General features: G+C 45.7%; 1 protein-coding gene across 1 annotated transcript; it reads left to right on the top strand.

The window, feature by feature from the left end:
• Positions 1-3659: 3659 nt before the first annotated feature.
• Positions 3660-15635, top strand: ARSI (arylsulfatase family member I). Its single transcript, XM_020964314.2, has 2 exons — positions 3660-4298; positions 12424-15635. The coding sequence occupies exons 1-2, from the start codon at positions 3967-3969 to the stop codon at positions 13838-13840; spliced, it is 1749 nt and encodes a 582-aa protein (XP_020819973.1). The 5' UTR covers positions 3660-3966; the 3' UTR covers positions 13841-15635.
• Positions 15636-17337: the final 1702 nt, after the last annotated feature.

Raw genomic sequence — 17337 nt, 5'->3', positions numbered from 1 at the left:
TCAATTAGCTTTTACAAAGGGATATGTAATAATAACAGCTGGTATTTATATAGTACTTTTTGGTTTGTAAAGTGCTTTACAATTATTTAATTTGATTCTTACAACAATCTGATGAGGTAGGTGCTATTATTATCCTAGTTTTACAGATGGAGAAACTGGGGCAGACAGAGGCTAAGTGACTTGCTGAGGGTCACACAGTTAAGAGTCAGAGGTCACATTTGAATTCAGATCTTCCTATCTCTAAGTCCAACACTCTAGAGATCCATTAAACCACATAGCTGCTTCTATTCACAGAAAAGATACAGCAAGAATAGAAGTACAAAGATTTTCCCCCACACTCTCCTCTATACCGCTTTGTTTTCTGGGGAGAGTGGGAGCAAGTAGTTTCTATATAGCATTTGCCCTAACAAGTTCACTTCCGGATGTGGCCCAGCTGATAGATGGATTAGTCTTCATTTCTGCTACCACTGGATAGGGCTAAGCAGGCCATTTGGGATTTCATTCCTTGCCATCTGGCTTCTGGCAAATCTCATGGACCCCAACTCCTAGACCTCTGGTGTTTTTCCATTCTCACCTTTCAAATCTCATAAGGTCATAGTTCTCCTTTATTTAAGAGCAGGCCCCTTTTTTTCCCTCCCCCTTTGCCCTAGAGATGGCTACCATTAAACACAAATATGTAAAATCATTCTATACATACTTTTATTTATCAGTTCTTTCTCTGGATGCAGACAGTGTCTTCCTTCTGTGACCTTTGCTCTTTCTTGAATGCCAATGCTATCTCTCTCCCCTCCCCACTTCCCTCTAAGCCTCTACAAATGTTTTCCCTGTTCCTGTTCCTCTGATGGAGTCCAGGAGACTCTTCATTCCTCAGTCAGCTGTATTTTTGTTCGGATGTAGCCCGATATAGAAAGCCACCAATTAAAGCCTGCCTGTTTTCTTCTTATGTTTTCATCAAGAATGCCCTCAATGTGTGCATTGTCCATTCTCATAAAGATGTTTACCTTTTCAAAAAAAAAAGCAAACCTGTCTTCTCTTCCCCACCTCCTCCCTTAAGTGCTTTCCTAAAGCATCATTATGTTTTAGAAGTGGCCCTAGATTCTCAAAGGCTGTAACAGTAGACTACAAGCTCCGGTAGGTCCTACCAACCTGGGAAAGTTTTGATTTGTTGTTGTTATTGTTGTTGGGTCGTTTTCATTCGCATCCAACTCCTTGTGATCCTATTTGGGATTAAAAGAGACTGGAGTGTTTTGCAATTTCCTTCTCTAGCTCATTTTACAGATAAGGAAACTGAGGCAAATGGGGTGAAGTGACTTGCCCGGGGTCACACAGCTAGGAAGTGTCTGAGGTTGGATTTGAACTCAGGAAGATGAGTCGCTATCACCTAGCTGCCCAAAACCCAATTAAAGACCCTATGTTGTAGGTTGAATATTAGCTTAATGAAGTATAAGATTTATCACTAGGCAGCTCCAGACTTGAATCAGTAGCTCTAGGCTGTTTCTAGCCAATACTATTTGACTGTGTCCATGGTCGGCAAACTACATCACCTCCATAAGTTTCAGTTTTCTTTTCCATAAAATGACAATAATGATATTTGTACTACCTATCTCACAGGGTTATTGTAAGCTAAATAAATGTGAGTTATCATTATTAGGATGATTTTAATTTTTGTTGGTAAATTTTATTTTTGCTACACTTACTTCTGAATATATCCTTCCCTTCTTCTCTAACCAGAAGGCCATCTCTTGTAACAAAGATTAATAAAGAGGAAAAAAGCCGCTAAATGAAATATTCCATACCCAAAGTCCCCCAGCAATGAAGGCAGGAGGTGCATTTTCTTCAGGGTCAAACTTGCTCTTTTCATTGGGTTCAATTTCAATGTCAATTTCTGGTTGTTTTTTTTTTTTTTGTTCTTTGACTTTACATTGTTGTAGTCAACTTCATTCTGCACTCATTCATGTCTCCCTGTGATTTTCTGTATTCATGTTCATTGCTTTTTGTAGTATAGTCATATTTCATCACATGATTGTACCACGGTTTGGTTAGTCATTCCCTGATCACTATACACCTACTTTGTTTCTATTTCTTGGCTACAATTTCTGTCTTTCACCCCCTTGGGGTATATGTCTCATAGTGAGATCTCTGGGTCAAAAAAATAGTCACTTTAGAAAAAAGTATAATTATACATTGTTTTATAGAATGGGTAGACACAGCCCCACCAACAGTGTATTAGTACGCCTTTCTTTTAGCAAATCCTCCAACAACACGACTATCTTTCATCTTTGCCTTTTTGCTGGGTGCCAGGTGAAGCCTCAGAATAGTTTTGATGTGCAGTTCTCCTATGACTGGTGATTTGGGGAAGTCTTTAATATGATTGTTAATAGTTTGCAGATTTTCTTTTCAGACCTGTCATTCATATCCTTTGACCAGTTATTCATTGACAAGGGCTTTTAGTCCTGACCTTTATTGTAGATATTTGATGCAAAGATTTTTTCCCCCCAATAGATGTTTTGATTTTGTTCATTAAAAAAGTTTTCAATTTTATGTATTGAAATGCTCCATTTTATCTTTTGTGATCTGCACTATAACTTGGTTGGTTGAGAATTCTCACCCTAATCACAGCTGGGTGAGGGTACTTGATTAAAGATCTTTCTCTTATATTAAAAAAAAAATGATGAGTACCAGACTAGGAATCAGACGTGGGCATTTGCTCTGCTACTAGCTAGTTGTGTTTCCTAGGATGAGTCACTTAACCTCTGTGGGTCCTTAGTTTCCTCACCTGTATGTTGAAGGATTGGGACCAGCTAGTCTGTGACCTTTTCACCTCTAATAGTCTATGCTCGTTTTCTAAAGTTCCTTCCAGCTCTAACATTCTATGTTGTATGATCCCTTCCAGCTCTGACGTCCTATGTTCTCCTAAGGTCCTTTTCTGTTGTGGCGTTCTGTGTTCCAGATAGCTCTAGGAGCGCTCAAGATAGCACTCTTGTTCCAGAGCCCCGGGTTTGGGCTCTGATCCCCATCTCATGACCGGGACTGGCACTGCACCCCTCAGGCGGCCAATTTCCCGCGAGGCATCAGAGGAGGAGCCACAGCTGTGCGCGCTTCCCCTCCACCTGGGAGCCCCCGCTGAAGTCAAAACTTTGCGATTTCCCTCCCTCTCTCCCGCGGGGTGCCCCCAGCTCCGCCCCACTGTCCCGCCCCGCCCCGTCCCATTCAGCCTTCCTCTCCTCTCGCTGGGGTCCCAGCCCACTTCGCTCGGGGGCTTGCAGAGAACTGGACTTGGCAGCGACCACGATCTCGAAGAAAGACTGACTGAACCCAGGCTGAAGTTGAAGTTGCCGAGAGGCGTGCCAGGGCCGGACGGGGAGGCTAGAACTAGAGAAAAGGGATACGGAGAGAGAGAGAAAGGAGGGGGATTGGAGAGGAGGGCGGGCACCAGAGAATGAGAAAGAGATCTTTGGGGAGGCAGCGAAGGCGGGTCCGGGGCTCTCCTGGCTGAAAAAGAGGGAGAAAAGGAAGGAGGGAAGGGAGGAGAGAGGGAGGGAAGAAACGCGGCGGGACCCCTAACTGAGCCAGCACTCAAAGCTCCGCAAGAGTTGTTCAGGGAGCCCAGCAGTCCCGGGTAGCCTCCAGCTGTGAAGGAGGACCCTTTAGTTACATAGCTGGACCCGGACCCGAGTCTTTAAGCGGGAGGGGCCTAGATCTATTCTCTCCAGCTCGGGTCCTCAGGCTGGGGGTGCAGCCACCCTCAGCCCCCTCTGGGCACAGAAGTCCGGTAGTTTCTCCTCCTTTTCTGCAGACTTAACCTCGTGGAGAAAAGGCAAAGAAAATAATTTAGGAGTCACTCTCCCTTCCCATAAAAGGCGAGTGGGCGCCTGGAGGGTGCAGTGGTCCTGTGGACTTGTGTTCCTGGCGGCCGTGACCTTGGCCCTGTTTCAGAAGCTGAGCCGCCGCTGGTCAGGGGGCAGCATGGCGGTGTCAGCTATCACCGGCTTCTCGCTGGTCAGCCTCCTCAGCTTCGGCTACCTTTCGTGGGACTGGGTCAAGCCGGGCCACCAAGCTGATGGGCCTCGGGCCTCTGGGGACAAGCCTGCCCCATCGCCCTCGCAGTCTGCGTCCCCACCTCCGCCCCACATCATCTTCATCCTCACTGATGACCAAGGCTATCATGATGTGGGCTACCATGGATCAGACATTCAGACCCCGACGTTGGACCGACTGGCCGCAGAGGGTGTAAAGCTAGAAAACTATTACATCCAGCCCATCTGTACCCCTTCTCGAAGCCAGCTCCTCACTGGCAGGTAAGTAGTCTGACTTTCTGCACTGATCACAATGGACCTAGGGGACTAAAGGCCGGAGAAGACCCTCCTCACCAAGTATTTACTTTACCGTGGCTGGCCTTTCTATATTTGGTGGAGTATTCCCTAGTCACCTTCAGGCTCTTCTTTTAAAGTGCAAATATCCCTAGGAGGAGGCATATATTAATTCACCCACTCATCAGTGTGAATGAGTGTAGAATTATATAGATGAAATTCTGCAAAGTGTTTTATAGTGTTACCTCATCTAAGTCTCACAACAACCCTTTGAGGTAAGTTCTACAGGTCTCCTCATTTTACAGAAGTGGGAAAGTGAGCCTCAGAGATGTTAAGTGACTTGGTGGTGGTCGCACAGCTAGTAAATATCAGAGGTAGTGAGGTCCTTTCTATCATTCTTTCCTCTATATCACTCAATGGCAGAGCTGGAAGGGCCCTTAGAATATGGAGTTTCAGAGAGGGAAGGCATCTTAGAATAGAGCCTATTAGAGCTGGAAAGGACGTCTAGGTTAGTCAGCTCCCCTCGTTTGAGACTTACCGAAGTTCACACAGCTATTTAGTTGCAGAGTCAGACAGATGAAATGAAGTCATAGAATGAATCTTAGAGTTGGAGAAGATCTTGAAGGTCATCTGCTAAGACCCCCAAGCACCCAGAGTAGTAAGAGAATACTGTCTACAATATTCTGGACATATGGTCATCAAGCTTCTGTTAGAATCCTTCCAGTGGCTGGGAATGCAGTGCTTCAAAAGGCTTTCTATTCTATTCTGCCATAGCTCTTTCTTGCTTGTTTGATTGATTGATTATGGGAAGCAGAGATCCGCCTATGTGTCACTTCCACCCACTAGCCTTAGTTCTGTCTTCCGGAGTTAGAGCAAAGTTAATTCTTCATTCATATAAAAAATATTTGAAGAAAGCCCTCGAAGCCTTCTCCTCTCCAGACTAAAAACCCCGAATCGAGTTTCTTCAACCATTGCTCATATATGGCAAGGATTCCAATTCCTGGTTATCCTCCTCTGAACTTGTTCCAGTTTGTCAATGTCCTTCCTAAAATGTGGTGTCCAGAACCAGACAAAATTCTTCAGATGGAGTCTGGCTAGGGCAGAAGAGAGTAGGCCTATCTCTTCCTTTGATCTTGACACTGTGCTTCCATTCATGCTGTCTATGATCACATTAGCTTTTCTGGGCAACCATTTTATGCTGTTGACTCATATTGAACTTGTGGTCAACCAACATTCCCAAGTCTTTCTTCTGTGAGTGGCTCTTTACTTAGGACTAGTCATCTAGAACCTATGCAGTTGAATTTTTGAACCTAAGTGCAGTACTTTATATTTATTCAATTAGACTAAACTCAGTAAACATTTATTAAGAACCTACTATGTAGAAAGTGCTGGGCTAGGACATTTAAAGACAAAACGAGACCATCAACTGTTCTCAAGGAGCTTACATTTCATCTTAATAGATTTGTTCCATTGTTTTAGTCTGCATAGGTCTTTTTTGGATCTTGGTTTTTCCCTCCACCATATTGGCCACTATTCCAAGAATTGGTGCAACTGCAGATTTGATAAGCATGTCATTTCTCTCTAAGCCGTTGATAAAAGATGCTTCAGTGGCTGCTTATTTCTTCCAGAATAAAATATAAGCTCCTTGTCCTAGCACTTAAACCCCATTCACAGTCTGACTCTAGACTACATTTCCAGACTCATTTCATGTAACTATCCTTCACACATACTATGTTCCAGTCAAACTGACCTCCTTGCCGCTTCCTCTACCCAGCATTCCATCTCCCATTTCCAAATCTTTGCATGATCTGAAATACATTTTCTCCTCACTGCTGCCTCTTAGAATTCCTTGTTTCTTTCATGTTTCAGTTCAAGTGCCACCTTGTCAATGAGGCCTTCTCTGATTACTCTAGTAATTTACTGGACACATTTTAGGTTTACTTGCTTGTGCTCATGGCATTTCCCCTCTTCCTAGTAGAATATTAGCTCCTTGAGGGCAAGCACTAGTTTGGGGCTTACTTTTTATACCCAGTATCTAGCACAGTGCCTGGCTCATACTAGGCTCTAAATGAATACTTATTTAATGAATGAAGGATGGATGAATAATGTTGAATAGAACTAGATTAAGTAAAGATCCCTGGGACCATGACCAAAGGCCACACCAAGGTGAAACAGATCAACTTTCTTCAATTCTGGTCCCCTAGTCGGCTATTAACGGACCTGATTCAAGAATTAATAATCCCTTAAGGGAAAACAGCCATTTTGGCGGTAATAGTCAGGATACATTTTTTTGGAAGGGCTCCATTATATGTTAGGAATACCTCCTAACATTTGTTTGTCTCTCTCTCTCTCTTCATCTTTGTCTTCCTTCTTCCTTCTTTCTCTTCTCTCCTCCTTACCTTCCTCCTTTCTTTCCTTCCTTCCTTCCTTCAGTGGTGTAATTTCTCTGTTAAATCATATAAAAACAATGGAGAGAGAAAAGGGATAGCCAAGGGGATTGAGCCCTTTCCAGCCCAATGTTGTCAAGTCAATTGACAAGTGTTTATTAAGTACCCCCTGTACTATATGCCAGGCACTCTGCTAAGTGTTGATGATGCAAAGAAAATTAAGAACAGAAGGCAGAAGGGAATCTGAAGGTGAGATGAAAAGATTTTGAGAAATAAGTAGATCTGGATTTAGGAGGTCAGCTGGAGGTGGGGATGAGGGGAAGACTCTCTGATGATTGGGGAGAGGAGTGATCCACTGGGAGTTCAGGGGTGGTAGAAGAAGAGGAAAAGTCAGGCAGTGGGGTGGATGGCTAAGGGTAGCAGTGTTTGGAGAGGGGTGTTGAGGAGACCAGAATAGGGGGGACAGCTTAGGGGAGAGAATGGAATCAGAGAGGTTGAGGAAGGGTGCTGTCATTTATTTCTCCCTACCCCACCTCCAGACCTCACTGAGGCTTCCTTAGCTTGAATACAATTCAAATCAATCCCTGTTTTCTGTTCTCTGTCTCTTGGAAACTGCTTCATCTTATCCCCAGCTGCTCTGGTTCCCTTTGTTATCCTCCTTGCTCTCAGGATCCCTTCAGTCTCCTCCTTTTCTTCCTCTTCTTCCTCCTCCTCTTCCTTTATCACCACCTCCTCTACCACTTCTTTGTTTTTGTCTTTCCCCTCATTTTATTTCTTCTCTCCCAGGCCCTTGGGGCTGAACTTGACTGCATTTCATACAGAGACATACAGACCCGGGTACACCCAAGGCTTTGAAAGAAACAGGATTTCATCCACGGGAGTACTTCCTCCCCTGCCTAAGATTAAACTCCCTCTGTGCCTTAGTAGATTCGCTATGGCTAAACAATTCCTGATTCTCTGGTGGTGAGTCTCTCCACTCTTATCTAGGCTGGTTCCAGGACAGGCACACCCAGCAGTGGTCTATTGCCAGGCATGTACAGATAACCTTTCCAGTAGGACTTGAACTAGCTTGTGTTTTGCTAATACAGCCTTTGATAGCCCATGCTCACTTCTATGCCTTGAGGAAACATCAGAGTAGAACTTTAGTCCATGTAACATAACCTAACAAAACATAACATAACTATCATATATTTAACTATTTTGTATATATTTGCATTAATTTATTTTATATCTGTACTGTATTTGTATATGTACTTGTCTTCTACATTAAAATGTAAACTTATTGTGAATAAGGATCATTATATTCTTTGTACTTGTACCCAGAGTTTTAGCACAATACATCTAGTGCATCTAGTAGGCACTTAATACATACTTGTTGATTGACGTAACACAACGCAGCATAATGCAACACAACACAATGTGACATAACATAACATAACATATAATTGAGAGGCATGGTCAATAGAGGGCTGACTTTGGAGTTAGGAAGAACTGGGTTCAAATCCTGCTACATACTGTCTATGTGACCATTTATTCTCTTAGTGTCTCTAGACAACCCACTAAGACCATACATTACAGGTGAATTGCCATTTTGTAACAGTTGAGGGGGTTTCTACACTGGGAATTCCCTAAATGGATGAAATAAGGAAAGGCTTGACCAAAAAATTCTAAAACAAAGCAATATTACAATAGGGGCAATATGGTATAGGATGGAGGGCTGGGAGTGATTTTGTAAGACCTTAGCTCCTACAGTGATTCTGATATTTCTGGGTATGTGAACCTGGGCAAGTCTTTTAAGCTTGGTGAGCCTTAGGCAACTTATTTACTAACTCATAAGGATGATAGTTTTAGAGCTGGAAGGGACCTAGAATGGGTAATCTAATCCAACTTCCTCATTTTACAGGTCAGGAAACTGAGGCTCCAGAAAGATAGAGAGAATGTGACTTGACTAAGGTCATACAGGGAGTAAGTAGCAGAAACAGATCTAAACCCAGGTCCTGTGACCCCGGAAGTAAGGCTCTTTCTGTTGCACCATGTGGAAGGCACTCCACCAATAAAAGTTCCCTGCACTCAGAAAATCACAGCTCCTTCATGGTGCATAATACAGAAGAGAGAGTTGACCACTAGGGACTGATTTTTTTTTTGCCAGAGTTATCTCTAATGTGCAGTTTTGATCATCACGTCAACTCCTTGCTGAGACACCCTCAGGGTGCCCTGCTGCTACCAGGATAAAACCCCAAACTCCTGTCTCTGGCTATAGGAGGTCTACATTTCCAGCCCTATATCTTCCTCCCCACAAACTCAGTGCCCTGGCCAAACTGGGTTACTATCCATCCTCACACATCAATTACTCATAATGCTGCTCACACCTGTCTCCCTCTCTCTCTCTCTCTCTCTCTCTCTCTCTCTCTCTCTCTCTCTCTCTCTCTCTCTCTCTCTCCCTCTCTCCTTCTTCCCACTATCTCTGTCTTAATCCTACCTGACTTCCTTTTTGGTTTTGACCTAAAAATGCAAACTTATTTGAGCAATCTGGAAGGAGATACAGGATTCTTTTTTTAAAATTTTATTTTATTTTCAATTTATGGAATAAAACAGGCATTTCCAAATAATACAATAAGAAAGATGATTGCACATGAAACTGCACATCTACTATGTACAATTTGCTATTCCTTTCAATTATACAGCACAATTATCATGTAAATTTTTTCCTTTTTTTCTTCCCTCTTCCTCCCTTCCCCCCCAGAGATGGCTACCATTAGACATAGTTATATATATTTAAAATTATTCTATACATATCTCTATTTATCATTTCTTTCTCTAGATGTAGATAGTATCTTCCTTCATATGTCTTTTATAGTTAATTTGGTTATTTATAGCAGTCAAAATAACATATTTGCTCAAAGTCATTCTTGGGTGTTTTTTTTGGGGGGACCTTTTGTTGAGCCAATTGGGGTTAAGTGACTTGCCCAGGGTCACATAGCTAGTGTCCTGTGTCTGAGGTCACATTTGAACTCGGGTCCTCCTGATTCAAAGGCTGGAGCTTTATCCACTGCACCACCTAGCTGCCCCTCAAAGTCATTCTTAAAACAATATTGCTGTTACTGTATACGACATTCTCTTGGTTCTGCTCATTTCACTCTTCATTATTTCATGCGAGTCTTTCCATGTCTTTCTAAAATCATTGATCTTATCATTTCTTATTTCTACCTGACTTTCAATGTTCAAATGATATATCCCATCTTCTATGAAGCCTTCCTTCATCCTTTCCCCACTCTCCCACTCCTCTGCCATCTAAGCCAGTAGTGATTTCCTCTTCCTGGGGTCTCACATCATATTTTGTTTCAGTATCTTGTGTGTTCTTGTCCTACTTCACATTAGAATCAAAGCTTCCTTCAAAGCCTCATTGTGTGTACAGGTGACGGTAGGTTCTCTAAGACTGTCCTACTGGATGACAAATGATAGCAGGTCCTGCTGTGCCGGAAAGTCTTTCAGGATGGGCCAGGTAACAAATGCTATATTTATCCTCTGAGACCCAGTCTGGCTAAGTTCAGAGAGGCTCATTATCAGGTTGGCTGTAGGTGATCAATCCCCACTGATAGAATTGTGGATAATTGATGCATAAGTATTATAGTTATTACATCTTATTTTTTCTACTTGACTGCAGAGGGTAGAAGGGACACTGACTTATTATCTTTGAATCTACTATAGCACTTAACATGAGGCCTTGGATATAGTCGGTATTTTAAAAAATATATTGATATTTACTTTTTAATATCACTTTCATTTCCAAATGTATTCCTCACCCTTGCCCTCCATAGTGTCATCCTTTATTACAAAGAATAAAAAAGAAGAGAAAAGAAGCAATCCAGAAAAACCAATGCACTTATCAACTGTATTTAATAACATATGCCATATTCTACACCCATAACCCCCCACCTTTGCAAAGATGGGAGGGAGGTGAGATAGTAGCTACTTAGTAAGTGTTTGTTGAGTGCATAAGAGGACTTAGCCTAAATTGGAACTTACTAGAATGGGTAACATCACAGTTTGCCAAGGCCTTCCTCTAGGTGATGAGGTCCCTGGGTAGAGAAGGTCCAAGATATCAGGTTACCTCTCGCTCTCCCACAGAGCAGAGGGCCAGTAGATCAGCACTCCTTCCTCCATCCTTCTTCCTGCCTTCAGATTTGGAAAGACTTTAGAATAGACGATGCTGAAGCTGAAATAGACCTTATAACATAGAATGTTAAAACTGGAAAGGACTTTAGAACATAAAAAGCTGGAGCCAGAATGGGCCTTAGGACACAGAATTTAGAATATCAGAGTTGGAAGGAATCTTTATAATATGGAAAATCAGAGCTCGAAAGGACCTTAAAACATGAAATGTCAGAACTAAAAAGGTCTTTGGAACACAGAATGTCAGAACTGGAAGACAACTTAGGGAACCCCCCTCAGTTTATTAATGGGGAATGTATCTAGTCAAATCTCCTTAATTCTGTTGTTCAGTTGTTTTGGTGACATATGACTGTCATGCATATATGTCATGTATGACTCTTCATGACCCCATTTGGGGTTTTCTTGGCAAAGACACTGGAGCGGTTTTCTATTTCCTTCTCCAGCTCATTTTACAGATGAGGAAACTGAGGTAAACAGGGTTAAGTAACTTGCCCAGGGTCATATAGCTAATAAGTGTCTGAGGCTGGATTGTAAACCCAGGTCCTCTTGACTCCAGGCCTGGCACTCTATCCACGGGGCCATCTAGCTGTCCACTCTGCCCCTCACTCCCCCCCCCCACCCCAGTTTACTAATGGGGAATTTATCTAGGTAAGCCACCTCATTTTACAGATGGACCAGAGTGAGAAAAGGGCTCGCAGCCAGCTAGTGTCATACTAAGATTAGATCCCAGCTTTCCTGACTGCTAGTTTAGGGGTCTTTTCACTGTACCAGACTTTCCTTCTTTTTTTATTTAGGGAAGGACATTTTTGGAATGTAAGCATCTTGAAAACAGATTATCTTGCTTTTCCATTTGTGTTCCCAGCTAAATTAAGCATGTAGTATATGCTTAATGATGACGATAATGATAATGATGATAATTGTTAGTATTTGTATAGCATTTTAAAGTTTGCAAAGTGCTTTACAAATATTATCTCATTTTGTCCTCACAACAACCCTTGGATGTAGGGGCTATCATTATCCCTGTTTTACATATGAGAAAACTGAGATAGATAGAGGATAAATGACTCAGCCAGGGTCATGCAGGTAGTAAGTGTCGGAGAACAGATTTGAACCCAGGTCTTCTTGATTCTAGGTCTGGCATTCTATTGACTGCACATTGGTTGTTCAGTCATTTCAGACATGTCTGACCCTTTGTGACCCCATTTGGGGTTTTCTTGGCAAAGATACTGGAATGGTTTGCCGTTGCCTTCCCTAGTGGATCCATGTTGCCAGGCATTCAGAGGTGAAGAGACTTGCCCAGGGTCATATAGCTAGGAAGTGTCTAAGGCTGGATTTCAACTCAGGTCTTCCTGACTCCAGGCCTAGTGCTCTATCCATTGAGCCACTGGTTGCCTCCTACCTACACATTAAGCCTTTATAAATGCTTAATAAATGCTCATTCATTCATTTATTCATTTCATCTTTAGGTCCGAGGTGAGCAAAGGGAAGTCAGATTCATGCTAATGTATTTGTGTTGCACTTTTCTCCCCTCCTAACTTCATTCTGCCAACCAGGTACCAGATCCACACAGGACTCCAGCACTCCATCATCCGTCCTCGTCAGCCCAGCTGCCTGCCTCTCGACCAGGTGACACTGCCACAAAAGCTGCAGGAAGCGGGTTACTCAACTCACATGGTGGGCAAATGGCATTTGGGCTTCTATAAGAAGGCGTGTCTGCCCACGCGACGTGGCTTCGATACCTTCCTGGGCTCATTGACGGGCAACGTGGACTACTACACGTATGACAACTGCGATGGGCCTGGTGTGTGCGGCTACGACCTTCACGAGGGTGAGAGTGTGGCATGGGAGCAGAGCGGCCAGTACTCTACCCTGCTGTATGCCCAGCGTGCCAGCCAGATCTTGGCCAGCCACAGTCCCCGCCAGCCCCTCTTCCTCTATGTAGCCTTTCAGGCTGTGCACACACCGCTGCAGTCTCCCCGTGAGTATCTGTACCGCTACCGTACCATGGGCAATGTGGCTCGGCGCAAATATGCCGCCATGGTGACCTGTATGGATGAGGCTGTGCGCAATATCACATGGGCCCTGAAGCGTTATGGCTACTATGACAACAGCATCATTATCTTCTCCACTGATAATGGTGGCCAGACCTTTTCTGGAGGAAGCAACTGGCCCCTTAGGGGCCGCAAAGGCACCTATTGGGAGGGCGGCGTGCGTGGCATCGGCTTTGTTCACAGCCCCCTGCTCAAGAGGAAGAGGAGGACGAGCCGGGCACTGGTACACATCACGGACTGGTACCCTACCCTGGTGACTCTGGCTGGGGGCAGCGTGTCTGAGGCGGAGGGGCTGGATGGCTACAATGTGTGGCCGGCCATTAGCGAGGGGCAGGCTTCACCTCGCGTGGAGATCCTGCACAACATTGACCCTCTCTACAACCATGCCAAGCATGGATCCCTTGAGGGTGGCTTTGGCATTTGGAATACCGCTGTGCAAGCTTCTATTCGAGTCGGTGAATGGAAGCTGCTGACAGGGGATCCTGGCTACAGTGACTGGATCCCCCCACAAACTCTGGCCAACTTCCCTGGCAGTTGGTGGAACCTGGAGCGGTTGGCAGATGGCACCCGCCAGTCTGTGTGGCTCTTTAACATCAGCGCTGACCCCTATGAACGCGAGGACCTGGCGGCCCAAAGGCCCGATGTGGTCCGTTCCTTGTTGGCTCGGCTGGCGTATTACAACCGGACAGCCATCCCTGTGCGCTACCCTGCTGAGAATCCTCGGGCCCACCCTGACTTCAATGGGGGTGCCTGGGGCCCGTGGGTTAGTGAGGAAGAGGAGGAAGGGGAAGAGGAAGAGGAAGAGGCTGGGGAAGGGAGGGGCCGGGGTTCTCCCCGGGGCAGAAATAAGTGCAAAATTTGTAAACTTCGCTCTTTCTTCCGCAAGCTCAACACCAGGCTGATGTCCAACCGCATTTGACTGGGGGGTAGGCTGGGGGTGGGGTTCTCTAATTCCAACTTTTCCTCCGGGGCTCCTTCTGGCTGGCACCCATTCATGGCTGGGAAACCCTTAGAGAAGAGACTGCTGGTTACCTAAGCACCTGTTTTCTCTTAGAGGAAGATGGGAGCTAGCTCAGCTGGTTGGGCTGGGAGAGGGTATGCCCTGAAAGTGAACTGGGGATAGTCCAGGAATGGGAATATCCCTTAGGCTCAGCGCTGGGGCAACAGACACAACCTGATCAGTGGTGATACTTCTTAATTCCATAACAATCCTCCTGAAGCTCAGCAGCAGAGATGGAGGGGTGGGAAGGTGGGTTCAGGACCAGACCTTACAGCTTTAGCTGATGGGAGCAAGGTTGGTACTAAGAGAGGGTATGGAGGAGTAGAGAAAGGATGGGGAAAATAGTCATGATTAGGTAGGTGAGTACCCATTGGGCCTGCTACAGAGGTCTCGTGCATGGGGAGGGAAGTTGGCCTATGAAATCCCCACCACGTCTAAGAAGCTATGATTCTAGGATTTGGGAGCTTCCTCCATCCAGCTAGCCTCTGGCGAAGGGGGTGCTGGTGGTGGTAATGGTAGTGAGTGGTCGCCAGTGACTCTCTGGCATGTGCAAACATGCAAGGCAGTAAACATTAAGCACCTACTGTGTGCCAGGCACTGGGCTAAGCAAATGATTACAAACACACATAAACATTTATACAGGTTAGGTCATTGTGCAAATGGGTATAAATATGTACATGTGTAGTCATTGATAAGTCATTGATACACACCTACGTGTCCATCTGTCCAGTGTATGCCCTGGGATTGGGTGGGGGAAGGGAAGTTGGGAGTGGATTGTGGATGTATGTATATACATGTGTGTATGCACACGTGTATGTGCACACTGAGGGGCAGGCACGAGGGCTGTGGGGGTTAAAAGCCTCTAATGTACAGTGCGTTTTCATTCTGCACAGCCTGTTCCGTGTTTCTCCCTCTAGGTTCCAGTCGGTGCTGCATGTGTAGGCGATGGCTCTGCTGTGAATTTTGAAAATAGTTATTTTTGTCTCTGGCAAATGAGGCCTGTTAGGACTTGTCAGCTCAGGGATGAGCTGCAGGGGGTGGGGGGGAGGGGTTCTGCTGTCACAAAATCACATTCGTTTGAAACCGGCCACTGAAGGATTTGACACAGCCTGGGGGCCGGTGGCCAAAGGGAATAGACTGAGGGCAGCAGGAAGAGGCCTAAGGAGGATGGCAAGAGAGCAAGAGGGGCCCCTCCTCTTCCCTCCAGTTCCATCTCGCTTCACCTTAAAGTGAAGCATTAGATTGGTTTTGCCCCAGGGCTGGTAGGAAGAGGTCTGGTTGGGAAGGCTGGAGGATCAGTATCTAAAGATTGCTTCTTTATAGGGGTTGCCATGGGTCCTGGCATAGATGATTGTCCAGCCATGGCACCGTGGGTACAGTCACTGCAGGTGGGAAGGCTCTCCTTTCCCTACTCTCCTCATCAAGGGGTGAGGGGACTGAGGAGGGGCACCATGATGATGAGACCCTGAGAGTGGCTGCTGTGGGCTGTTGTGCCACATGACGATGAGAGGATGAAGGTTGGTGATTGCTCTGGGGAGTCAGGGCTTCTCCTGAAATGATGGGTCTGATCTGGACCAGCCCCATGGAGAGCCCTAATTGCTCTGTACCACTCTGGCTAACCTGTCTTTTGCCTGAGGCCTCACCGGTTTATTCCGAACTTGCTAATGTGCCTTGGAGGGACACAGGCCCAATAAAGTATGGATGGCCAACACTATTCTGCTGCTCTTGAAGTTTGCTCATTGTCTGGGGCCCTCCCTTTTTCTCTCTTTAATGATGTACCTCTCCCTGCCCTCAGAAAGAGTGGCAGCAATATTTTCCCAATGGCCACTGTTACCTACCTCTTATCCTATGGAAAAAGACAGTCAAAATCCATCCACACACAAGTCACTGAATTGTCCAGGGGATGCAGACACAGTGAAAAAAAAGTCCATGCCTTGTCTCTCAAGGATCTTACATTTGACTGGACAGCTTGAAGGTATCTTGAGATGAGGGAACCATTTCTCTTTCCTTTCTTTCCTCCACTCCCACCCTTAAACCATGTGAGTAAGAGGCAGTATTACACAGTGGAGCAGATCTCTAGCATGGGGAGTCAGGAGATCTGGGATCTATTCCCTGCCCTGCCCCTGACTCCCGGTGACCTTGGGCACATTGCTCCCCATTCTAGGACTTCTTTCCTCATCTGTAAAATGGAGGAGTTGGAATAGAAATGCTTTGACTTTCCACCTAGCTTTGACTTTCTTAGCTGCAAGTTCCCCCAGGACACAAACCTGGCTTTGACCTTAGAGGTGAGTGACCCTTGAGTCAGTTCCCTCAGAGGAAGCAGATCTACTTGGGCATAGTGGATAGCATACTGGACTCAGAGTCAAGAACCAAATTCAAATCCTACCTCCAACACTTAGCTATGTGACTATAGGTGAGTCATTCATATTCGCCAAGGCACAGTTTCCTTCTTTGTAAAATGAGATGAAAATACCTGTAGTACCTACCTCACGGGATCGTTGTGAGGCTCAAATGAAATGTCTGCAAAACTTAAATAAATGTCAGTTCTTGTTATCATTCCCTCAGCTGCTCCCTGTCCCCAGGGCAGGATAGACAGCCCTTTGGTTCAATGGGTTTCCTGCCCATCCTGGCATCTGCCCCCCGGGGTGGCCAGACCCGAAGGATGCAGAGAGGTTGCTTCCTGGCTGTCTTGTGGCTGGTGTTGGCCACTGGGTGGCAGCGAGTCCTTGAGACCAGTTCTCCGGCTGTGAGCGAGCATAGAGGGCAAAGGGATGACCACATTCTCAGCTGGGCGCTTGACCTCCAACCTATTTTCCCACTAACCACAAGTTAGGTGCCTGCAAGAACAATGTAGGGAGATGCAGCCTCAGAGCAACCAAAGGGGGCTTTGCTTCCTGTGAGCTCCTTGAGGACGGGGATTGTCTTTTGCCTCTTTTTGTGCCCAGCACGTAGCACAGTGCCTGGCACGTAGCAGGTGCTTAATATTTGCTGCATTGACTGACTGCTTCTCTGCCTCCCTCCCTCAGCCTCAATAGGTACCTTCCCCGCCATGGTGGAAGCAGAGCCAGCAGGACTTGATGGTGCATGTGGAGAAAAGTGCCAAGAGACAAGGGAAGCAGGGAGAGGAAAGGAGGTGGAGAGATGAGAGGTGGGGTGAGAAGAAGGGATGACTTAGTTCCTGCTTCCTAGGCTATGTTCTCTGCCTCCCTTCCCCCTAATCAGGGCATTGGGGTTTGCACTCTGTGAGCTTGGAGAAACTGTCCTTTGAGTGGGGAAAATAGAATTGGCCTGAGCCCCAGGTCCGTCAGTACTTTGACCTGGCTTCCAGAGGACAGAGCCCCCTGGGCTCAGGATAGTGGACCCCCTGACGCTTGTTCTGGAGAGTCATTCCCCTTGGGCCCTGGCCCTCCTCAGTC

The sequence above is a fragment of the Phascolarctos cinereus genome, unplaced genomic scaffold, assembly GCF_003287225.1.
Source record: "Phascolarctos cinereus isolate Bilbo 61053 unplaced genomic scaffold, phaCin_HiC Scaffold_2;HRSCAF=192, whole genome shotgun sequence".
NCBI lineage: Eukaryota > Metazoa > Chordata > Mammalia > Diprotodontia > Phascolarctidae > Phascolarctos > Phascolarctos cinereus.
Note: the sequence above shows the minus strand (reverse complement) of the source record. Positions and strands in the feature narration are given on the sequence as shown.